General features: G+C 32.4%; 1 protein-coding gene and 1 long non-coding RNA gene across 2 annotated transcripts; both read left to right on the top strand.

Annotated features, from left to right (window-relative positions):
* Window positions 1–251: 251 nt before the first annotated feature.
* On the top strand, window positions 252–7,759 carry LOC132721926 (uncharacterized). The gene is made up of 3 exons (XR_009624543.1): window positions 252–371; window positions 733–783; window positions 7,638–7,759. It is a non-coding gene; the product is annotated as an uncharacterized LOC132721926 (long non-coding RNA).
* Window positions 7,760–21,111: 13,352 nt separating this feature from the next.
* Window positions 21,112–24,370, top strand: LOC132721925 (low-density lipoprotein receptor-like). The gene is made up of 4 exons (XM_060706307.1): window positions 21,112–21,279; window positions 21,759–22,004; window positions 22,206–22,322; window positions 23,791–24,370. Exons 1-4 carry the CDS (start codon window positions 21,126–21,128, stop codon window positions 24,204–24,206), a joined length of 933 nt encoding a protein of 310 aa, XP_060562290.1. The 5' UTR covers window positions 21,112–21,125; the 3' UTR covers window positions 24,207–24,370.
* The last annotated feature ends 2,166 nt before the right edge of the window (window positions 24,371–26,536 follow it).

Below are 26,536 nucleotides of genomic sequence, written 5' to 3'. Positions count from 1 at the left end.
AATTTCCTTTGTCTACGTGTTTTATCAATTGTTTATGTGAAATAATTTTTAAAATTGCAAGGAATTAGGCAAAATGTAAACTTATTTGGATTTTTATCTGTTCACTCATTTTATTCCTCTGAATGTACATAATGCGACTTAAACAATATACATATAATTTCATCAGCAAAGTAAGTAAATTAGTAAGACAGGAAGAACACTGTCATAGCTTGTGTATCAAAACCAATTTTACATCCGCAGTAAACTCTAAATTTATATATACACACTATGGGTTTCATTTGTGATAGTGGCTGACAAGGATAGCATTAATACATTTTTAAACATGTATTCTCTTCATTTGTTAGCGTTTATCATTTTGTTATTCCTGTATGGTAAGTTTATTTGATAATTATTTTATATGTAAATTGACATTTCTTTTATTTATAGATCTGTATATTTTTCTCATATCAAGCTTATGGTCTTAAAATAGAGTAAGACCTTTAACAGGCAAAGGGGGATGTTTATATTTTTATGACACATTTATGTGATATTTGATCTATAAAATTACTTTTTTTTTCGGATCAAGTGAAAAAAGTCCATTTACATTAGAAATAATTAATAGCACTGATATGGCGGCTATATTCCCTGTAAATCATGTCCTTTTGTAATTTGAATATTTGGTATCTTTAGATGACTACAGTATCATTGACATAAATATGAGTGCTTGATATTGTTTAAAATCTACTTTAACAGAATCAAAAAGTTTCCAAGAAGGATTTTGTGGAAGTGTTGAAAAGACATTGGGTAAGTGAAATATTTGTGAACGGTATGTAGATATTATATATAAGTTATATAATCTAGTTAATCTGGTTTCAAACGTTTACGTAATATCACTGGCCTGCTGTCACATCAATGTCTCCGCCGTCAGTGTTATACCCTCGTGACAAACTCGTTTCCTATATTATTACTGTTTTATCCCAATGTCTGTTTTGTAACATAAATCAGCAAGCATGCAATCACAAAATACCCCCCCCCCCAACAATAAAATAAATAATAAAATAAATAAATAAATAAAATTAAGTACATGAACCATTACCAGCAAATGCTGTCGTAAGCTGCCCTACAGCTATACATAATAAGTCAGTTGTGTGCGTTCCTTCAATGAGTAAATGCAGTTGTTTTGTGCAATTGTTTTTGTTGTCGCAATCAAAAGTAAAAAAGATATTGATATATCAGGAGAAAATGAGCACTGATACGAGTACTGAATATAATGGGTTAGAAAGAACATAGAGAAATCTTCAAACCATGCGATAATACGATATGAGCCGCGTCACGACAAAACCAACGTAATGCGTTTGCGACCAACATGAATGACCAGCCTGCGCATCCGCGCAGTCTGATCAGGATCCATGCTGTTCGCTATCAGTTTTGCTACTTGTTATACGGTTCGTAAGCGAACAGCATGGATCCTGATCAGACTGCACGGATGCGCAGGCTTGTCTGGATCCATGCTGGTCGCAAACGCATAACGTTGATTTTGTCGTGACGCGGCTCATGTATGTATGTTCATTTTAACATCACTAGATTATAGCAACATAATTAGGATGAGCATACATATAGATTAAAAGGCATAAAAATGCAAGTCGTGAAGAAATAAAGACATGTTTTAAGTGTAGACCTTTATAAAGTTTTATATCTGCATACAAAAATAATGGTTAAATTTCCAAAAAGAAATTAACAAAACTGCATGTATGAAGGAAATATGATATCATATTTTCGTATGCACGAAATCATTGCTGAATGGTTAAAAACTTACGTAAAATAACATCATAAATATTTTCATCCGTACTATTTTACTCTATTTACGGAAAATATTATTTTTAATTCAACTGAGCACAAGGTTATAAAGGGTGATCTTTTGGGATCATTTTGCGTCATTCGTCTGTCGTGCGTCTTAAACCGCGTCAATTTTTTTCTTTAAACAACATTTCATCATATTCCAATATGCCAATATTGTAAAAACTGAGCAGGAATGTTCCTGACAGAGAACTTAAATAAAATTTGTTGAAAAAAATGATAAACAAGATCAACAAGGAAAGGCGGCGTTCAATGAACGCAACCCCCACCCGACCCAGCAACAAGAGCCAGTGGCAAGGAGCCCAGGAGGACCCTAAACAAAAAGAGGACAGGGCACAAGGCAGAGAATGTGCAGGCTAACCATTAATATCATAAATTATTAGTAACTGATAAGGAACTAAAAGAAAACAAATAAGTAATTGAATAATAGGCCCATAAAGTCAAAGGGCACAGGGGAAGGGGACAGGAGACCCGGGGAAGGGAGGTGATAAGTAAAATAAATAAAAACTAGGGGGAAAGGGTAAAATACTTACCGTAGACGAGAAAACAACAATTGACACAAGTGTCACCAAAACAGTATTAAACAAAATAGACATACATCTGAGGAACACAGAGGGGCGCCGCTTTGGAGCGGTCAGCAGCATTGATACGGCTTTGGAGTTTAAACCGGTTAATGGTGCACCAAACCTCGCTCTTAGCCCAACCATGTTCCTATAAACAAGACAGTGTAAATAAAATAAATCCCCGCCAAGTGAAATTCTAACAGTTGTTATGGTTACAAAAGGTTAAATAAGTAAAACACCAAAATGATCATGTAAAAACATACAATGGCCATAACAAAAGTATTCAATGTCTTAAAGGAAGACAGAGCAACAAGAAAATCACCAACAAGGGCCCGACGAAGCAAGACAGAAGACGAACATTAAGGCAATTCAGTCCAAAATGGCTTTACGAACTGTTTAAGAGTCTCCCACTTGGTCCGTCAGATGTTATCAAAAGAGGAAAGCGTAGCGTCCAACTGTAAATGGGTTGATTACTAAGCATACGGTATGTCTTAAAATAGTAGGGTCATAACCCCTTTTAATAAAACGTTTCATAATTATAGTAAAGACAACAGAAAAATTACAATGACCCAAGATCTGACGAAGTTTGTAAACAACATCCCCGTAAAAATCAGGCAGGCTTATCCCTTGTCGCAGAAGTGTTTTTAGATTACTATTGAATTTTGAATTAAATCAAAGTTTTGTAAAATATTTATGTAATTTATAATAGCGGTAGCCCTGTTTGAGTAGCTTACCGGTAATGGAACTATTTCGCTCGTTATAATCCTTTACGTTGCTACAAGTCCTAGCAAATCTGATTAACTGAGATATATAAACCCCTTAAAATGTTGCATGCAGTACGTCTACATCCAAATTAGGATAATTTACTATACCAAAATCAAAGTTATCTCTATTATCATAGATTTTCGTGTGAATAGAATTGTTTTTGTTAGTGATATGAAGATCCACAAATGATTTAGTTAAATTTCAAGAATTCGTTTTATTAAGTTGTAGCTCAGTAGGATAAATATAAAACACCATTTGATCAAAATAAGAATTATCTAAATTACAAATGTCATCAAGGTATCTGGAAGTGTTATTAAATGCTGATATAAAATCTTGTTGTGTATTTTCAGAGAGACTCAACATAAAATCTCTTTCATAGCAATATAAAAACAATTTGGCGACCAGGGGTGCACAATTAGTACCCATAGGAATTCCTATGATTTGTTTGAATAGGGTATTACCAAGTCTGAGATAAATTTTGCCGAAAAGAAAAGAGAGTGCTCTACAAACTTCGTCACAGGTCCACATAGTATACTGTTTTACAATACAGTTTGTAGAGAGTAACATGCAAGAAATGTAACTTTTTCCCGTGCAAAGGTTTTCTTAATAAGGGAAATTAGTTTATTATTAATTAAATTATGTGGCAGTGTAGTATAAAGTTAAAGGGTAGATTAATCATAAGTACTGACAGTTGAAGCTTGATAATTATTTATTTTCAATTTATCCAGAATTTCCCCGGAATTCTTCAATAGATTTTTGCCGGTATTTTCGTATACTTTATCACAGTATCTAATTATATGTGTATAAAGGAACTGAATCAGTGACACGTTTATCACGAAATATACTGGATAAATCGATGAAATCGATACCTTTATTCACAAAGGTAACTTTTAGGAAATGCCTGTCTTGGTCAGAATTGATGTCAATATGAGGTCTTAAGACGTGCTGAGTAAAACTTTGAATAAGATAATCTGCTGTATATAAAGGATCTGTTTGAATAACTATATTGTCTGCCTCCGCGTCTAAGATTTTCAGAGATGATAATGAAAGGAAAGTAGGACGTTATAACATTGCATGTTTACCAGAACTTTTTAAGATAGTATTAAAGTCGGTGACAGACAGGGTTATTTTAGATTTACGTTTGATGTTGCCATTTTTACGTATTCATTTACGTTTACGAAAATTCATAATAGAAAATATATCAATGTTATGATCTTAAGAGATGTTACCTTGTTGAAAAAACTTGTCATTTACGCCCATTGGGAAAGGCGTTTGTAAGTTCTTGATCCATTTTAATTCTGCCAAGTGTCTAACGGTTACTTTAAAACTAGCCGAAGCATCAGAATATTACTTTTATGTTCCACTGGTTGAATTGAAACATTTGTTAATGAATGACCATCTTTACGAAAATGTTGATATAGAAAAGGTGTAAATTTTGTGCGATTTTTCATTTTATGAAAATGTTCACGAAACGAATTCTAAGAGAATGTTCTGTCTGATCAACATACTGTATGCCACACCCAGGGGTGTTTTGTGTCAAAACATTAACAAAATGTGTTGCCTTTCAGTAATATCTGTATATAAAATTACATTAAATGTTCTCCCATTGACATTAGAGGTTATTGTAGACCTGTGCGATAAAAAGGTACAACATCCGCACCTCTTAGAATTACAGTTATTAATAGGATACATTCTTGATCTATGAGGATAATTTGTATTAGTGACAATATATTTCTTAAGAATAGTATGTTTTATAGAGAGAAGCCTAATGCGTCAAAAATTATTGAAATTATTAGAGCTTATGGATCGTGGAATATAAAATGAATTAACAGATGGCAAATTTAAAGGCGTAAGAACGACGGATGGTGCTCGTCTAGGTGTACTGTGATGTCTCATCTGTATATAATTTGTAGACGTAGAATGTACCCGAAGAGGTAAAAGGTGGTGTATATTATTCCTCTTCAAGTTATTCATAATTACGTGTTGTAAAGAAATGATTCCGTGACCAGTATTAAAGTAACGAGACTAAAATATCGGTGCCACATTGAACACAGAACCTGCAAAATGGTAAGATTAAAGAAAATTTGGGTATGAAAATTTGAAATAAATATAAACCATTAGACTATGAAGACTGGACAAGAAGGGGGACAACCACACTGAACGACGAACAATCCCTTGAGGATGAAAATATAACAAGATCGATAACATGTACGGGAAGACTTTTTACAGCCGCCACATGGCACAAACAACACGGCTGTGAGCATAAAATATGATAAACAAGATCAACAAGGAAAGACGGCGTTCAATGAACGCAACCCCCACCCGACCCAGCAACAAGAGCAAGTGGCAAGGAGCTAATTCCCATGCTAAATCTGGTTGCTACGGTAATCAAACGTAAAAACTTCTTCTAAATAATCAAAGAATAGAGCTTAGATATTTAGCATGGCACATTTTCTATTGGGTGTCTTCCAAGTGTATTCAAATAAAAGCCCTATGATCAAAATTGGCCCCGACCAAGGGGGAGGGCGTTGATTTTCCTTAAATGTAATAGTAAACAACTCTTTTTCCAAAAAAATAAATGAGATAGAGCTTACATATAAAATTAGCATGAAACATCTTGTATTGGGTGTCTTTCAATTTTGTTTGAACGAAAGCACTGGGATCAAAATTGCCCTCGTCCCATTGGGTCATTGATTTCCCATGAATACTTATAGTAAAAAAATTCTAAAACACAAAGATACAGCTCAGCTGTTTAACATGAAACATCTTCCAGTGAGAGTCTACCAAGTTTGTCCAAATAAAGACCTTAGCTTAGTTATTTGGTATGAAACATTTTCTAGTGGACCTCTTTCAATTTTGTTCAAATGGTAAACATTAGCACCTCCTCAGGGGTCACTTACTATACATAAACTTATATTGATCAATGCGTCTGAGCTAAGATCAATGTAGATATTTGACATGTAGTATCGCCTTGTGGATCATCTACTTAAGTTATGAAATGATGAACCTTGGATAAATAATTGCACAGCCTCGGGGTCGCTCAATTTACACAGACTTATATACTTATATGTTTGCATTACAGAGCATTCAAGACTTGCTAAATTATCCCCCCCCCCCGCCGTTTAACTTAGAAAAAAACATAAATTCATGCCAATGCCAAGAAATAAATAAAGATGTTTGATTATAATGATATATTATCTTTGAATTTATAATGAAATATATCAAGAAAATATTGATATAAATAAAACATGTCTACCTCTGCTTTAGGGTCATTCATTTTACATAGACTTATATACATATTTGCATTACAGAGTACTCAATCCTGACTACCGACAAACGATGACTTAATATATCAAAAATTATTTTTATATAAATTAATACTAAATGTCTAAATCTTCTCTTTTGCAAGCGGCTTTACAAATAACTACAATATACATGTAAACAGCATGACATTCTCGATCAATTTAAATTGTCGCAGATATTTAGTATAAACCTTGTCAGATGGACCTCTACAAATTAGTTATAATAATAACTGTTCGGTCAAAATTGGTCAAACCCTGGTGGAACATAGATTTTCCATATATGTTTATAAAATGAATTAAAAACGTTATTTTCTAAAACTTCAAAGGCCAAAGCTTATTTTTTTGTCACGAATTATTATCTATTAGACGTCTACTTAGTTTGTTCAAATTATAGCCCTTACGTCAAAAATGGCCCCACCCGAATGTAGGTCCTTGATTTTTCTTATAAGTGTATAGTTAAAAAAATATCTTCTTCTATTTTACTATAGAGACTTTAGCTTAGATATTTTGTATGAAACATTGTGTGGCTGACCTCTACAAAAAAAGTTCAATAAAGCCCTTGGGTCGAAAATTGGCTTCTCCCCGGGGGAAAATAGATTTTTCCTTATATGTATATAGTAAATAAATCTACACGAGCTAAAGCTAAGTTTCCATAGCAACCAGTGATTTCATAATAGCCATTGACTTCTCATGCCAAACTGTGAATTTTCATTGCAACCAGCAAACATTAACTTTACATAGCAACGACTGAATCTACCATTGAATTTCATAGCATGCATTGACTTCCAAAAAAAAACATCATTTATTAGGTATAGCAACCTGTGACTTCTTATGTAACTAGTGTTGTCCCTGTGACTTGTTATGTAACTAGTGTTGTCCCTTTGCAATAGCAACAAGTGATGTTTTTACGTGTGCACTATTTCAGAAAAAAAAGAACTTTGTGATATCAATTTAAAATTTAGATTTTATAGCTGCTTTCGCTTATAGTTTACAATGTTACTTGTTCATGGAGAGTATTAATATTCCGGTGAGCGATATTAGGGCCATCATGGTCCTCCTCTTTATCTTTGTTATAGTAGTATAATTAATATATTTTTAGTTTTTCTTTAACTTGAACACTTGTTATAAAGCATATATTGTGATACAATAATCATATTAATTTACCTTACAGTTTTGAGAATATGTACAAAGGACCGGATGAAAGATACAACGACTGCTTATATTGATACCATCGAGGCTCCCAAATTTAGAAATACATCTTGTAAATGTCGCATATTACCTTCTATAAACAAAGCTAATATCGTGTTTAATATGATAAATATCACTCAAGCGTCACATTTGAAATTTAAAATAAAGAGAAAAGTTTTTGACAAAATAACTAGCTCACGTTTAGTACCTATCGAGGAAAACACTAAGCTTAAGTTTAATACTCATACAACTCGGAAACAAGGGGGGGCTTGTCTCACCATCTATCCAAGTACGTACTGCATATACATTTCAATTACAGTTCATTTTGATATATTGTAGATATTGATTTTAAATTGAACACAACCCTCCAAACTGTAATCATTCAATGATTCTTGTAATATGTTTTAGGTGGGTTGTGTGCGTGCGTGCGTGCGTGCGTGTGTGTGTGTGTGTGTGTGTGTGTGTGTTCTTTAACTTTAAATCTTGAGATGGCCAACCATTAAGCATAAAAAATAAGCTTTAAGTCACGGTAAAGACTTATTTTCTTTTTAGAAAACTAAAGTCAAAAAAACCACTTTCAGTTTTTATTGCGAAAAATGTTTTTTAACCCCAAAAAACATAAAACAAAGTTTTTTCTTTAAAAATTTTAAAATTCATAATTGTCCACAAAGTCAACTGTCAAACAAAAGAAATTTCCTAAAAATTCAAAAACAAAGAAGTAATGGAGTTAGGTAATTCAAAAAAATGAAATAAAATGTATTTAAATTTAAAAATGCAGATGATTTTATCAGTTAATGTCAAGATTCCAAATTCATATGTTAAGCACATATTTTAATAAAAAGAAATGGTATTACTTATCAATTACAATACATGTATATAATATATGTTTATGATTAATAGCAACTTTTGTTAAGCAAATGACATGTGACATGCCATGTGAAATACATAAAAATGTTGATTTAGATTTTTGTCATCAAACCGTTATTACAAAGTAGTCTTTAGCAGAAAATATTTTAGCTCGAACAAAAAAACAGATAAATTGTCACTGTCAACTTACATGTTTGCTGCCCGATCTTCACAGTCAAATGATGTTGTTTATTTAGACCTTGCTTCTTGTGACTGAAATAAGACACAAAGAGAGGTATATAACATTTCTTCCCATATATCAATGTGCTCAAAATGTTGAATATATTTGTTTCAGTTCCTATGGTGTCCGGATTATCAGGACTTGCAATAGGCTTAGCAATTGGCTTTATTGGCAGGTTTTTCTGCAAAAGATGTGTTGAAAATTTCTATTTATATAATACGTTAATCATGAATGCGGGTAACTTTGTCATGTGTCCTTTCCTTCCCGTGTTTTATCAAATAAAGATTTTATATACCCAATAGGATGTAAAGGTTTTAAGTTATATTTCTACTTATATTGAAATTGTTTTCTTCCCGTGTTTTATCAAATTTAAATAAAGATGCTTATATACCAAATAAGATGTAAAGGTTTTAAGTGTTATTACAGTTTATATTTAAATTGTTTTCTTCTCTAGTTAACTCACGGTTTAGTAACATTTTTTCCTGAATGATATCTTTTAAAGAGATTTTCACATAATGGAACCTGCACTACTATAGATAATTAAGTTGATACTATTTTTATACGTGACAACAAACCACGAAATAATTATAAATGGATGGTGTTGTTAAGTGTGATACTTGTGTAAATTGTGTATATTTTTTAAATATAGAAGATAACAAAAATGTTCCTGAACAAACTATTTTCATAAAATATGTGTACATAGTCACTTCAAACACTATCAACATTTTTTATTTATAAGAAATGTTTTATATGAATATCCATGTAATGTGGATGCCTTAACAATTGGTAAATTTGTACAAATTGTGATTAAGAGAAAGGGGGAGGGCACGGGGATTTGAAAAAAGAAAGTTAGATATCTAGTGAATTTAGATGCTTTTAGAGACTTCTATTATTAATTATGGTCGATGTACTGTGCCAATCTTTTGGCTAAATACTTTTCTTGTTGTGATATATTGTATGCCAGGTCTTACTGAACATTAAATATGTATAAAAGTGTACATACTATGATTGGGAACCTTCATTCCATTTTACAGGTCAATTTTATTTGGTTCTTATTTACACAACCGCAAGATGTTTTTTAATGAAACTATGTATTCACACTCTGTTTACAAATAGTGTGTAGAGTTTAAATGTACGAAAATGTTTTCTCTGTGAGAACTCAAATGATGTTTATTTCACATTTAAAAAAGAGACTGTATAGCAGTTATAAGTTCTTAAATATCATATTTGAGCATAATATATCTTTAACTACAAACAATGACCGTTTGTGTAAGAAGGGACTTTTATAGAATTATTATCCTAGTAGAAGGGGGTCATAACATTTTTTTATTTGCAGAATTAGAAAAACACAGATGAAAGATGGGTCAACTGAACAAACAAATCTAGCTGATAGTCAGGTGATGACAGAAATTCCAAGGAACAAAAATATTGTTGAGACGCGTATAATAGAACAAAGCACGGAAAATTTATACGACCAAATAGAACATGATGTACATGCTATCGGGGTTACAACATGTTCGAAAAAGAAGCACGTGTCTGATAATGTATTAAACTGCAATTCAGATTATGATCACTGTGGTGCCTTTCCAGCACACCAGCAAACTAAAGGTTGCACTGGAGAATACAGCGCAAATAAAAGTATCGTTGGTCAGGATAAGCAAACATCTCTTCAGGATGAAGAGGATTGTTCTACATATGACAGTACTGTAAAAACTACAACCAAACATTTTCAGGAGAATAACTTATACCATCATTTGAGTCCAAATGATGTTATCATAAACAAGCCTGATGAGACATAAAATATAACATGAGGTCCAGTATAAAAGATGATAAAACGTCTTTGAAACGTCTTAAAATATTATACAATCGTGTCAAATCAGCTTCGTGTTATGTTTTAAATGTTATACTATTGCATTGCAATTGTTAATTTGCTCCATTTTCAAAAGCATTTCAATTGTTACTTATGATTACAATATTTTATAAATAACTGTCTATTTTTAATAAACTGCTGTGGTGTAATCAAGTTCGGCATTATTTTTATATTACCTTTCAGTCATATACCGTCTAAAATATTACGGCTTGTACATTGAGTGTTCTCTTCGTCGTATACAAAAGAAATTTCAAATACTTGAAAGGTCATAAACAATGTATAATCTTTTATAATAGATGTATCCTTGCCGAGGATATAAAAAAGAGATAAATAATATCCCAAAATGTTCTCCAATATTGTACTGCCGTGGGAAAGCTAAAATTATAATAATTTTTTCAACTTTTTAGTTAACTTAAAATGTGTCTTGATGAAACATCTTTATATGCTGTGTCAGTGCCATTTTTAAATATTTATGCGTATTTCAAAAAAGCAAAGTGTTACATTAATAATAAAAGATTATAATAGTATTATAATTAATAAAGTTCACAAACCTATGTCTGTGTAAACTCTTGTTGTCTTGTTTGTTTGTTTGTTTGTTTCATTTAACGCCTTTTTTCCAACAGTATTTCAGTCATATAGGCGGGTAGTTTCATAACCATAGTACCTGGAGAGTTACACCAGTACTAGACTACCTTCCTCCGCGCTAAAATACCAAAGCATCTCCCGGGGATCGAACCCACGCCAGAGAGGTAACTGGATTAGAAGTCATCGACTCTAAGCCCTCGACCAGTAGACATAAATACTCATTAAATAGCTTGCGCAAGTGACTTCAAAATAGCAACTTCGAAATCGATAGGGGCCTCATACAAGCCACGGAAAATGCCCCTAGAAAGTTTAATAATTGAAGACATGGCTAAGTGGTAAGTTAATGACGTCAAAATAAAAAAAACTGCACATGGTCAAAGTTTTTAATTTCAAAACTTAGCCTTATTTATCTGTATTTATTTTTTCTGTCGTACTGGTCCATGCCATTGTGATCTGAAAGACGATAGATCTCTTCTTCTAGCCATGACCAACATCTAAACGAAACCTTAACCGTAAGGTATTAGTCGAACAAGATTTCAGTGGTCAAGGTCACGATGAACTTGACATATGAACTAATGACATCAAAATAAATAGAGGTTATCTACTAGTATTGAACAAAAGTAGCCTATGCAATTGTGACATTAACATTTGATCTATTGACCTCAAATCAGTAGTTGTCATCTATCTACTAGTCAAGACCAAATTACAAAAGAAAACTTAGGCGAAGAAAACTATTTCTAACTATTGGTCATCTTCGTGAATTTACGATTTCAACTTCACGAATTCACGATTTCAAATTTTCAACTTCATGAAAGTGGAACTTTGTATTTCTTAAAAGAAAACTAACTGTTTTTTCATAAACACCCTATCCCTGTATAATTTTAAACCAATTACCATTAATTTTAGATGCTTTAAGAAAGTGCAGTGATCTATCCACGCGTGAAGCAATGAACTTAATGAACACTTACCAATTATCAATGCAGTTAATATAACTTTCAAGGTAAAAGTAATTGCAAAAATTTTGAAAGTCACTCTACACGTTGAAGTATGATGCCATATATAGAAATGAGAAAACTGATACAATATGTCTATGATCATAAGGTGATACATTACTATGTCTGTATTCCTATAAGAATTTAAAGTGATCAACATTTAGTTATCAATTCAAGTGCATCACAAGCTTATAACACTAATTAATTGCCTATTTATAATTATCTGCATTTACAAAAATACTGCACAGCTATATATTCAGTACAGTAAACTAAGCTTATAACGAACTCATTGGGACATTCAAAATTTGTTCCTTATATCCGAAGTTCCTTCTAAGGATATAGCGAATTAGTTCCTTGTATAATGAGTTTCTATAGCGAACAGATTTACATGTAACGAACTGATTGTTTACCATCGTGCGCCTTTGTAAAGAGCATTTGATTCACAAAGAAAAGATTATGATCAGGATCAAGTGAACCTGATTTTATTTTCATTGTTTTACTTTTAAAAATTACTAGAATTTATCGTGTTTTGCTAGAATTAAATGGTAAATATTCAAAATGTAAAAAAAAATTGCTGATTTGCAAAGAAACCAAACTTTTACTTTTACAAATAAAAAAACAAATACAAAAATATTCGTATCAAAATAAGGATCAATTTTAGGCTCAGGATCAATATTTGTTTCAACTGTAAAATAGCCGTATCATGTTAAAATAACAAAACATTTATTGTAAAATTTCATTAATTTGCTAGTACAAGTCCAGTTTTATCAAATTAATATTAGATTTTTAATCTATGAGGATAAAAAATGAAGAAAATTAGAGTTTTTATTTGATCCTGATCTTGATCCTGATCCTTTAATATTTGTAAACACGGGGCCTGGGCTTTTCGTTTTCCTTCCATGATTAAGAAAAAACAAGATTTTCGAGTTTTCATTCCTTTCATATTGAATATCTTTTATTATATTTAAAGGGTGACTTAAACCACGGACTTCTTATATAAATCCGTGCTTTAACTGATGAAATATATAGATTTCTTTTCATTTCAACCAAGCATACTTTGTAGTTTTCAATGAATTATGCTAGCAAGCATGCTGATTATGTTAAAAAACGATTATAAATTATCATAATTATTCTACTCGAGCAAAACTATTTAAGAAAATATAAATAAAAGAATTAAAGGAATAACCGTTTTATCTTGGTGACAAGAACTCATGCTTAAAATATCCTTAATAGTAAACTATTACGTACTTCAATACAAATTCATTTTCATTCAACAATTAACGGTACATTCGGCCGCCAATGAAAAAACGAAACATGCGGGTTCTATTTACGGATAGCCGATATTTTGGAGTTCGTTATAAAAGTGTAATTTTCTTAACTTTTAACTAAATTGGGACTAAGAAATGAGTTCCTTATAAGCGATAATTCCTTATAACCGTGTTCGCTATAACCGTATATTTTTTATATTAAATAAAGAAGGGCAAAATTCGGGCCAAAATAAATTGTTTCTTATAACCGGAAGTTCGCTATAACCGTGTTCGCTATAAGTGAAGTTTACTGTATTGTTAAATTTTTCGAATCCTTCGGGATCATTAATTCAAGCACTTACAAGTGTACTCACATGCTCATCGGTCTAATGTTCCACTATCGCGCATTTTCTAACCTATTGAGTGTATTCAGTAAGTTGCAATGGTATCGTATTACAAGTGTTGACAATTGAGTATCGCAAAGCCGGCGCTAGGGGGCGTGAGGGATGTTGAACTTTTACCTTATCTCTCAAGGAAAGACTCAATTAAATTGAGTCTGCAATTTTCATGTTATTTTGGTGTGATTAATGCTTCCGAGGGATCCTCCTTTTTTAGATTTTTATTTGTAATTAACCATTGAATTGCTTGCATGCATATACATTGGATATGCCTACATATCACGTTATAAAAGTGTGTTACCTAGAAGAACTGAAATACGAAAACGTATTTAACTGTCTTTTACTGCCATACTGTTTTGATATGTGGTTGATTTATGTCAAGCTGAAAATGAAAAAAAAAATACAAATGCGAAAACATAAAGTAAAAGTTTGTTGCATCTTCGTTCTCCCGCATTCCTACATTTTTGCCGCAAATATGGCACGAACGATGTAACAGAAAAGTTTGACCAGTGTCGAAATTTTGTATGATATTGTCGTCCTTTATCATGCAAAAACACAAATATAGACAAACGTAAATGTAAACAATCGTGTTTTCGCGATTTCGTGTGATTAGTTCATAAAAAGTGTAAGTGTTATTTCATTTTGTTTTAGGCTTAACTTATACAAATAAATATATGTCAATTATAATGCCCCCACCTCAAAGAAGAGGGGCTATATTGCTTTCCATTTGTCGGTCCATCGGTCTGTCGGTATGTCGGTCCGTAGACCAAATGGTTTCCGAGTGATAACTAAAGAACCCTTAGGCCTAGGACATTCAAACTTGGTATGGTAATTGGTCATGACCAGTATTGATTTTGGGGTCAAGGGGTCAAAGGTCAAGGTCACATTGACCTTTTAAGTAAAAACGGTTTCCGGTCAATTACTAAAGAACGCTTAGGCCTAGGAACTTCAAACTTGGTATGGTGATTGGTCATGACCAGCAGATGACCCCTATTGATTTTGGGGTCTAGGGGTCAAAGGTCAAGGACACATTGACCTTGTAGGTAAAAACGGTTTCCAATCAATAACTAAAGAACGCTTAGGCATAGGAACTTCAAACTTGGTATGGTGATTGGTCATGACCAGCAGATGACCCCTATTGATTTTGGGGTCAAAGGGTCAAAGGTCAAGGTCACATTGATCTTGTACGTAAAAACGGTTCCCGATCAATAACTAAAGAACGCTTAGGCCTAGGAACTTCAAACTTGGTATGGTGATTGGTCATGACAAGCAGATGACCCCTATTGATTTTAGGGTCAATGGGTCAAAGGTCAAGGTCACATTGACTTTGTAGGTAAAAACGGTTTCCGATCAATAACTAAAGAACGCTTAGACATAGGAACTTCAAACTTGGTATGGTGATTGGTCATGACCAGCAGATGACCCCTATTGATTTTGGGTCAAGAGGTCAAAGGTCAAGGTCACATTGACCTTGTAGTCGAGAAGGGATTCCAATCAATAACTTAAGAATGCTTAGACCTAGAAACTCCAAACTTGGTATGATGATTGTTCATGACCAGCAGATGACCCATTTTGATATTTGGGTCAAGGGGTCAAAGGTCAAGGTCACATTGACCTTGTAGGTAGAGACGGTTTCTGATAAATAATTGAAGAACGCTTAGGCCTAGGAACTTCAAACTTGGTATGATGATTGTTCATGACCAGTAGATGACCCCTATTGATTTTGGGTAACAAGGGGTCTATGTCATATTGACCTTGTACTTAATGGCGGTTTCTCACCAATAACTCAACAACTCAAGTTGCCTTGGTTGATATTTTTATATTTAACTAAAAATGCTTTTGGTATACACATTTGAAGGTCTTATGTAATATAACAACTTGGCTGTCATTAATGAGGCCTACATGATTCATAAAATGTTATGCATATATTATTTGGTAAGATTTGTAATAACTTAAATTGCTGCACACAACCTATGGGGTCACAATAATTAATACCCTGTGACTAGTCATGACCAGTTGATACTAGATAACCCTTATTAATTGTTTGTTCACTGGGTCAGAAGTCATGCATAATAACCTGATCACATGACTAATTGGCTGCTGATAGGTGGCATTCATGTTTTACAAACATATCTTGTTTCTATTTTTTTACTTTACTTTACAAAAGAATTGAGAGTTCAGCAGTATCGTGCATGAATATATCTGCGTACATTATTTTTGCAAGAGGAAGAGAGCGGTTTTCAACAAGCGTGCAATTTTCAATGAATAAGTTGTGATATTACTTTTTTCAGTTTATCAATTGCATTGTTATAATATGTTTTAGATTATGCAATAGTATCTCCTCGAAAGATAATTGATGTTATCACTTGCATTAATTGACACAGGTTTTCAGCTACATTTAATTTTAAGGATCATACAAATATTCTTTATCGTTCCGGTTATTTCAATGATAATGTATAACATTTACATAGTACTTCTTGCATAAAAGCTGCGCGCGCAGCTATACATTAACGGAGAAGAAAACAAGCATAAGCAAGCACGGACAGTTTCTGACAGACCCGTTAATTTCACTAACAAAAGTATAACTGTTACAGTAAAATAACATCGTGTTCACATGTGAGAAGCATGACGAGACTGGTTTCTTTCGAAAAACAACGAAACGTGAATTTCGAACAAACGTATATTTTCATGTCAGAATAGCACCGTCTTACGTGCGAATAGCACTTTCTTACCTACAAGTGCATAGGTCTACAGAAGAAGCTTCGAAATATAAATGTTTTAAATCACTCGCACTGTTGGTTTGGTCTTCAAATTTGTATCCATGCTGCAGCAGATGCACAAAAAATTGCATTATTCCTCTATTGTGGTCATCTGTTAATCCCCTTCCATGAAGCCAGGGATTATAGGAATGACCTCCGTCTGTCAGTTTGTCCGTCTGTGAGTCCGTACACTTTTGTGTCCGCTCCATATATTTAATCATTATGAGATGATGTGAAGATTGCAATAATTGGGTTGCTACCCCTAAGGTCAATGTCACACTTAGAGGTCCAGTGTAAAAAGTCTACACATCATGTCCCTTTTTATAACTTTTGAACCGCTGATTTAAAAAAAAGCAACTTGGCACAAGTGATAACCATTATGAGATGATATACAGAGAGCAATCATTGGGTTGCTACCCCCAAGGTTAAGGTCACGCTTTAAGATCAATTGGTAAATGTGTACATTACGTGTCCGCTCCATAATTTTTTTAACCACTTAATATTTTTTTTAAATATTTGACAAAGTGATCACCATTATGCGACGATGTGCAGAACGCAATAATTAGGTTGCTTCCCATAAGATCAATCTCACACTTAAATGGCAAGTGTTAAAATGTCTACATTCCATGTCCGCTCCATAAATTTTAACTACTGAAATTGTTTTGAAAAAACTTTGCACAAGTGATCACCATTATGAGACGATGTGCAGGGCACAATAATTGGGTTGACACCCCAAAGGTCAAGTTCACACCTAAAGGTCATAAGTTAAAAGTGGAAATGTTCTGTCAAATCTATAACTTTTAGACCGCTGTAAAAAATAAAATAACTTGGCACAAGTCATCACCATTATGAAATGATGTGCAGGTTGCAATAATTGGGTTGCTACCCCTAAGGTCAATGTCACATTTAAAGGTCCAGTGTAAAAGAAGTCCACATCTCATGTCCGTTTTGAACCGCTGATTTGAAACAAACAACAACTTGGCACTAGTGATAACCATTATGAGATGATATGCAGAGAACAATAATTGGGTTGCTACCCCCATGGTTAAGGTCAAATGTTCTCCTCCATAACTGTTGACTTTATGGAATATTTTAAATAACTTTGCACAAATAATTACTGTCAAGGTCATAGTTTTTCAAAGGTCAAGAAGCACACATTCATGTCCGGTGCGGAATGGGATTTAGCTGTCCTTCAGAATGCCTTGTTTTACTTGTGCGTAATCTGTTATTTGCATAGCGCTAAAACATAATTATGTGGATTTATACTTGTGTTATATGCGATTTCAAGTATTAAAGGCAATACTGCTTCTTATTTTTTTTACAAACTCAAAAAGAGATATATGTCTTTTCACATTGTTTTTAATTGTATTGTTGAACACAGTAATAATAGCATTGTCGTTTATTTTGTTCGTTAAATTTGAATTCTATTTCATGATCATTAACTTGGCAAGTGGCGAATGTTGATGTGAAAATATCTAATGAGGATAAAAGATGTGACACATCAATATTTTAACTGTGCCTCTTATTTTAAACAACATTCTCAGTTAAAGAAATTCTGCGAAAAGATTTTTCGTATAATAATGAAACAATCGCAAACGTCTCTACTATTACTGTGTTCAACAAAGTAATAAAAGAAAACAATTGAAAAGTGATATTTATCAGTACGTCGTAATTCATGTTGATGACTAAGTGTACTTGAGAACAGCTAATTATTTTCCTTTCTAAATGTTTAAGCAGTTGTCCAGTTTATTCGGCATATTTTATAAATCAAATAAAGTGTGAACACAATTGTTTTATATTACTTTCAAAACAGTATGGCATTTCTAACGCGTGTCGGTGTTTTGTGTCTTTCATTATGGAATATGTCCGGTATGTTCATTTTTATTATAACGACAGCTCAAATAAAAGATTTTAATTAGTTAATAATGAACTTTTTTTATTGTTCGGCAGTTATTTTCAATTAATGTCTTCCTTCACCTTTTAATCACTTTTTTACTAGTGAAATTCTTCTTTCATATATTCTTAGCAATTGTTAGTTTCCATGATTCAGAGTAACGTACGTATTTTTTTTAAGTTTGAAATGTTTTTTATTTATTAATCTTTCACGAAAACCAGTTATTTGCCAATGTGCCGTTTAACAAAGAAAAAAAAGTATCACAAATAATTCTTCATTTTATGAAGATCACGCATTAAAGTATGATAAAGATACTAAGAAAAATTATGTTGGATCCCAAGTCACATAGAAATACCAGTAAAATGAACAAGTAGGTATCGGCTTAAGAATCTTTCACTACTTATATTTTTACGTTAGCAAGGAAATACAGGGAGATAACAAACCAATAAACACAGCACTGCGGACTATTTTCCCTTTTAATTTATACCTCAATTAGGAATTTAAATGACTTAGTGTAATTTGCCGACTTCAGAAAGTCAAAGGAATTGTTTTGTATACCGTCTCATTATAATAAACATTTCTAACAAATTAAACAAAAAATAATATTTTAATTTATAAATAAATGGCATTTCATGGTACAAAACGAAAACAATATCACATATTAATTGTCATGATTGTAACTACAACAAAAAAATAGCATAATAAAAATAAAAGTAATCATGACTGTAAAAACAAAACCTTAAGACAAGTGATAAGAAGAAAAATATAAACGTAGTAAAATAAAAATTATTTTGAAAGACTTTATATTGAAAATACCAAATACCCCAAGTTAATATAAATAAAATGAAACATGTGCCAGGACATTTATAAATCTACCCAAAAGTAAACAAAAAGTGGCAGTGAAATGATTTGTTTCCATTGTGGTCCAGGATGTATAATGACATGTGCCAGGCACAAGTTCTTTGTTTAACATTCTAATTAATCAAGAAGATGGAATTAATGAGATGAAATAAAAACATTCTACACTCTAGTTAACAGATGTTGCTTTTTGGCAGAAACCTTAAACAGTTGCAGATTGGTCGAATTCTTTATATCTTGTGGTAGTATATTCCACTTGGAACAACCGTTGCAGAAAAATGACTATTTACCAAACCCTTTCACTTAAGGAATTCTGAAGCAAGACTCTTTACTAAACCTGGTACTTATGATTATGTACAGAAATGGCTGAAATAAAATGTTCATTCATGTTTAAAGGGGCAGAATCATTATGTATCTAAAAAAACACGATTAAGAGTGATTTGCTCGACTCTTCTTAAAACAGGTAATCAGCCTTACTTTTAAATGTGCCCTATATTAATGTGACTTCTTTAATCAAGTTTAAGCACACATTTAATAATATTTTTCTGAATAGCTTGGAGCCTGTTTCACAAATTCTGAGAACTACCATAGTACCAAACCGTGCTGCAATAGTCAAAAGGACATTGGATTAAAGACAATATTTACATTTTCTTGTTATAAAAAAAGATAAAACATTTATTGTCAACAAAGAAACTTAAGTTTTGCATTTGCTTTTTAATGACTGATGTAACCATAGTCTCAAAGCTCAAGCTTTAGTCTTAGGTGGTTTCTAAATATTTGACCGACTCAATGTGTTAAAAAGAAGTACCATTGCCAATAATATTAAGGTTTGATTCTTTCTAAACATGTGACCCAGATAGAATTGATTCTGATTCCCTAGATGTAATGACAATTTGTTATCAATAACCACTTACTAACTTGTTCAAGGTCTTTTTTTAGCAAACATTCAATTTCAGATTTATATACATACCAGAAACTAAAATAGCAAAACCATCTGCGTACAATAAAGGTGTTTTTTTTTTGTTCAACATCTCACATGTCATTGACATGTCTAAAAGGATCGTGTGGTCAACAGTTTCGATAGCTTTCTGCAAATCTAATAAGAATACCCCATCAGTTTACAGTTTAAAAAGTACGTAGTAGTATTCACACAACTTCAAACTTTATTCATAACGATATTGATTCGATAAAGCTCAATTTCATACACATTGTCTCATTTCCATTAAAATTTCTATCAAGTAATTTTGATTTCCTTCGATCGATTCAAAAGATATACATTGGATATGAAATTGCTCACGGCCTGGCCACCGATTTTTAAAAATATTTACTTAAAATTATTTCAGGAGTATTAAAAGCAGCTTTCGAAAATTATTTAACAAAATTTACTTAATCACTTTTTTGAAACGGTTCTGTGTACTCATTTTGATTTCACATTTCGGATGTGAAACTTACTGTGAAGTGATCACTACATCTTTGTACGGGAACGGATACCTCTGTAGTAGTATATTAGTGATAAAAATATACGATCTATCCTTTATAACCCAAATTGGATGTTTGATTTATAGGTAAAAAGTTAAATTTGCGATAACAACATGGCAGTTTTTTGTGTGAAAAATGGTTAGAAAATATTCTGGCATTAGGTAAAAGGTAAAAAGTTGAATATGACATTGTTTACAACATAGAAGTAGTGTCCTTGATATTCAAACAAAGGCACGTTCAAGTTGCCATTATCTTTGAATGATGCATGTTTTAGAAAAATGTATTCAGTAAATTTTCAACATATGTCCAACATCTTTTCATTTTCAGAAGAAATTGTTGGCACAGAGATATGTTCAAATAATGACTTTTCTTGTGGGGATGGTTTTTGTATCAGCTATGATTTTATATGTGACGATGATATAGATTGCTTGAATAGCGCTGACGAACAAAATTGTAGTAAGACCTATCTCCCTATACAATTTTTTTGCTTCATTTGTCTTTTTTGGATAAAATTGTTTTACGTATGAACAATGCAGTTTTAAGTGAGTGTTCTAGAACCATGACAATCTACTCATCACTACTAGGAGTAATTTACTTTGGCGACTATTAAGTTATAATGAGTTTTAAAATTTACCCTCATTATATTTAAGCATATTATCCAAAACCATTCATGTTCAACAAAGGTAAATGCATATCAAGTTTGTGGCATTGTGTTGGTAAGCATGATTGTTTAGACATGTCAATACCACTAACTGTGATGATAAATTACAATGCCAAATGTTGTTACTATTCTAAAATATTTACTTACTGTAGATGACATTTGATGGTTTTTCATTGTATTAATATTTTATTACATTTGTTTACTTCAAAACATGATTAATTGATAAACAGATACATTGATATCAGAATACCATACCATTTGTCTTCTGTTATAGCGAAAGTATGTACAAATGATCAATTCAGATGTGATAATAAAACCAGGTGTATTCCTATCTCATGGAAATGTGATGGTGACTTCGATTGTGTTGATCATACAGATGAAAGTATCAATTGTACAAACATTAATCAAGTCTGCCCATCACTACACTTTGACTGTCTCATGTCTGAGAGATGCATTCCTTGGTCCTGGAAGTGTGATAATGACTGGTACTGTACAGATGGCTCGGATGAAGGCGAACACTGTAAGTACATTTAAACAAAATATGTATAGACACATGTACAATGTATATTGTAAATATCTACTTATTTTACACGTCCTACAGTTAATTTTGATCAATTAATAATTGAAAATCAGTTTCCACAAAGTTTGTCTTTCCTTGTATAAAACACTCATCTATTTGAAAATATTCATTTCGGTATACCATGTTTTATTTAAATGTTAGGTCATGACATATGTAGCGGTGGCCAGTATATGTGTGAAAACCATGTTTGCATATCAAGTAGTTTGAAATGTGATGGGAATAAGGACTGCTTAGAAGGATCTGATGAAAATGATTGTCGTAAGTTCGGCTTTTGTGATAAAATAGATGTTATTCTAACGTCTAGTTAATTGATGCGTATATTATACAGTAAGCGATATATGTGCATGCAATGTTCATGATTATGTCAATACTAAATACTTAAATCATTCACTGTTATAACATGTCCGAGCTTTTAAGGTTTAATTTACAAACATCATCTATTAACATTTTGCGTTTTAATATTTTAAATTTGCGTTGTAATGTTTTGATACCACATATTCTATTTTGATCAAGTTAAATGGTTTAATTTGCTATTACATGTTCACGTTTATAACTGAAGAAAAGTATTTTAATTCAACCAGAAATATTTGTTTCCAATTGAAATGAACATGTTTGTACAGTTATTATTGCCATCATCTGGGCTGCATCTTGTTAACGGTTGTGTTTTTTTTTTTAATTGTTGTCTTTCCATCGTCCGACGTAGCCTTAATTCTTAGGTTAATTGATGCCGGAAATATAACATAATCTCTGGATAATAGTGCCTTTCAGTACATAGCAGCTGTATTTTTGTTTCCGATTATTTTATGAACTGGTTAACATATATAGTAAACATACGTAAATTTTAATGGAACTTGGCAATATTCAACATCCATATATGGTAAAAACGTCAGACATAAAAAAACCGCGATTTGATATTCATTAGAACAGATTCGTTTTTTGTTTTTTATTTTAAAGAGAATCACCCTCAATATTGATAATCACAATTAATTATACTTCCATGGCTAGCAATGCAGGAGGTACATGTTGCCTCATCGACAACACAAGACTAGTATTTGTAATGCGTTGTTAGGCAATGTTGTTCCACACCTAAACCAAAACTTATTGACGTTTCTAGGGGCTTTTATGTCATTACTTTCAAATACCAAATATAATCAAGGACAATTATATAGTAACTGTTATAAAGTGTTTTCCTTTTACTCTAAAATATTAATATCAAAAATGATATCAGCCAACCGTATGGAAGTATGAACCTACCATAGGATGTTAGTTTGTTCCCGATAATGTTGTTCTTAGAAAATTACAAATAATCGAATGAGTTTATAACTTATTAGTTCGCCCACTCCATGTCGGACAAATATGTGCACTCCATTTTTGATGTCATGTTGAGTGTCTTTGCGGTAGTCCTGTATAGCTGAATTTGTCGGGTCTTCATTCTATGAACGTGTCATTCCTTGTGGTATTTTGAAAATTGATAGCTGTTACTATTTTGAACAGTAATAATCTTTTATTTACTATGTTTATTATTATTAATTAGAAGAGACACTTATGTTATTATTTCAATGTGTACTGGTAGACAAACTTTAACGAGTTTTTAATTATAATGAAGCAATTATAATAAACAGAAAACTTTTATTACATGAGCGAACCAACTTTGGTGTTCAAGTTAACGATTTTTTAGAACGATATGTAATTATACAGAAGTGTTCTTATGCAGTTTCTATTGCAGCAATGACAACTTTATCGTCAGATCCTGAACCAAGCTCTAGTACAAGCACGAGCAAGTTTATTGAGAACAAAGTAAATACCAATAACGACAGCAGATATAGCACCCATATGCTTGCAGATCCTGCTACTGAAATGACAACTTTATCGTCAGGCTCTGAACCAAGCTCTAGTACAAACACGAGCAAGTTTATTGAGAAAAAAGTGGATACCAATAACGACCACAGATATAGCACCGATATGCGTGCAGATGCTATAACCGAAATGACAACTTTATCGTCAGGCCCAGAGCCAAACTCTAGTACAAGCACGAGCAAATTTATCGAGGACAAAGTGGACAAAGACAACAAACGGATATTTAGTAATGTCATCACTCATCAATTGAAAATTAAATCCGCAGGAAAGTGCAAACAATTGTAGAGAATTAAAAGATATTAAAAAAATATTGAGAAAAAAACATAGCTCTAGAAATCTATATTTATCGTTCATAACGGATGTAGCTCTGTACAAAATTAAATAATCTCAAACAATCTCAATATAGGCCAATCAGCAGAAGAGCCAAAAACAAAGCAACATAAAATCATATGTAAGGGAGTTATTTTTTCTCTTTTTTTCTCCAAATCTATTGTGTAACTGAACATTTAACTAAAACAAAAATTTATATATATTTACTTTTCTCCCTGTTTGTTGTCCCTAAATCATTAGGTTGAATAAACTCCAATCTTTCTTCAACACTACACAAAGATCGCTAATTTAAAGAAATGTTTAAATGTTCTTAGTTTTTTTTTCTTTCCTCCCCGTCACCCTTTTGTGTGTCACACATGTCTCATACTGAATCTTTATTATGTTTCTTCATGTTAAGAGACATTCCATATACAGTTTGCTTATATTTTCCGAGACATTGTTTAGGAAATAATTATCAATTTTGAATGCATTGTTGATGTAACATGCACGGTTGAATTAAAAAAAATAAACGCGCATTATAACAGTATAATGCACGAAACCTGAATATCTTTTTTCCATTCTGACATGCTAATTAAAACGGGAATTGATAAAAATATGTTGAACTATATAAAGCGTAGAAGTAATTTTCTTGACCTCATTTGGTTTATAGATGCCATATCTGACGCCATATGACGTGTAAGCATCCCTTTCAATGCTGTGAATACATCTTGTCATAATGCACCTGTTTCCCCTATCTGTTTGATAGAAGAATAACATAAAGGTTGTTAGAATTTATATTTTATATCACATTTTCTATAAATGATTTGGACTAAGTTTGTCCAACTTTAGGTTACACTTTGGTTTGGAACGTTGTTTTTTGTTCGTCAAACTTTATGTCAAGCTTTCTTTTGATACGTTATCAATAACTTTGACAACAGAAAATAAAACTTCTGACATCGGTTTGCTGTAAGCCATGTTCAGTCCTTACAACGTTTTGGCTTTCTCCGTGATGCAACCCCAATGAAGAGCTAATTTAAAATATATTTCCTGAAAATTCACCCTTTCTTATTATTTTAATACACAAAAGGCTAATTCAAGATACAATGAAAGAAAATATGAGATGATTTATCTAATAGTGCCAACCATGTAAGGTACAATATTGAAAGTTGCACTGTCAGGAACACTGGTTGAATCTAAACGTCATTCAGATAAATATTCGGAACAAGGGAGACGACTCGGCAGCAACAAATAGAGGATGTTGCATGAGTGTAGGTTTAATACTAAATGTATTGAACGAGTTGAATAAAATCATATTATGTGAATCTCTGGAACAGGCCTTTCAAATGTTAGTTATAATATATAAACAGGAAAACACACACGAAAAATTGCAACAAGGACTCGAACGACGCAGTCCTTCGATTGTCGGTTCAATATGCTAACCACTACACCACAGGAACCATTGCATATTTTCTGCGTGCTTGTTGACATGATCGATTAAAGTTATTTTTTATCTTACATTCTGTGGGTATGTTGTAAGATTTGGCATTGTAATTGTAATAAAGAATGCATTCTATCATTTACCAAGACGCTATAGGTATTTTGTTCTACCGATACATGTGTATTTATAATTGTCATGCTAGCGTTCATTAAATAAATCAAAATGACTCGCACACAACTGGTTTATATAGTTAAAATATATATAGAAATAACATGACGTTGTTTTCTTACCTGACGGAATCACCAAGCAAGCTTTTTCAGTTTTGAAACTATCATTTTTAAGGACAGAAAGCATAAGACTTCGATCCTTTTGTGTGGACGTATTTTGCTTTCCTGACTGTACTTCATTGTTGTTGACTTTAAAGCTTAATATTTGAGGAATCATATCACCCTATAAAAAGAACGAAATGTCGACCTCTGAAGGTATTTCATTATCAAACACTCACATAATATCTGCTGAAATCTTGGAACTCTAGTTATAGTTATGTAGACAAGTTTTTGTGCCGTCACGTTGTCGTTGCTGCATATTTCTACAAATAGATCTAACAAAACAAGAAACGTTTTAATAACATTATGATCGATTTATTTTATGCTTATAAGTGGATTACTGATTTATCCGTGAAAATTATATTTGATAATTTCACAGTGAAAATTATCAAAATATAATTTCACACTTTTCGATAAAGAAACTACTTTTAAAGGACTTACCCATGTGGTAGATCTACCTCAATTTTATTTTTGCTTACGACTCTGACATTGTCAGGACTGTTTAGAGCAAGCCAAAGGTGAACTTGATAAATACATGCATG

Source organism: Ruditapes philippinarum, unplaced genomic scaffold, assembly GCF_026571515.1.
Source record: "Ruditapes philippinarum isolate M1 unplaced genomic scaffold, ASM2657151v2 ctg907_1_1_1_1, whole genome shotgun sequence".
Lineage (NCBI taxonomy): Eukaryota > Metazoa > Mollusca > Bivalvia > Venerida > Veneridae > Ruditapes > Ruditapes philippinarum.
This window is presented reverse-complemented; position numbering and strand designations above follow the sequence as displayed.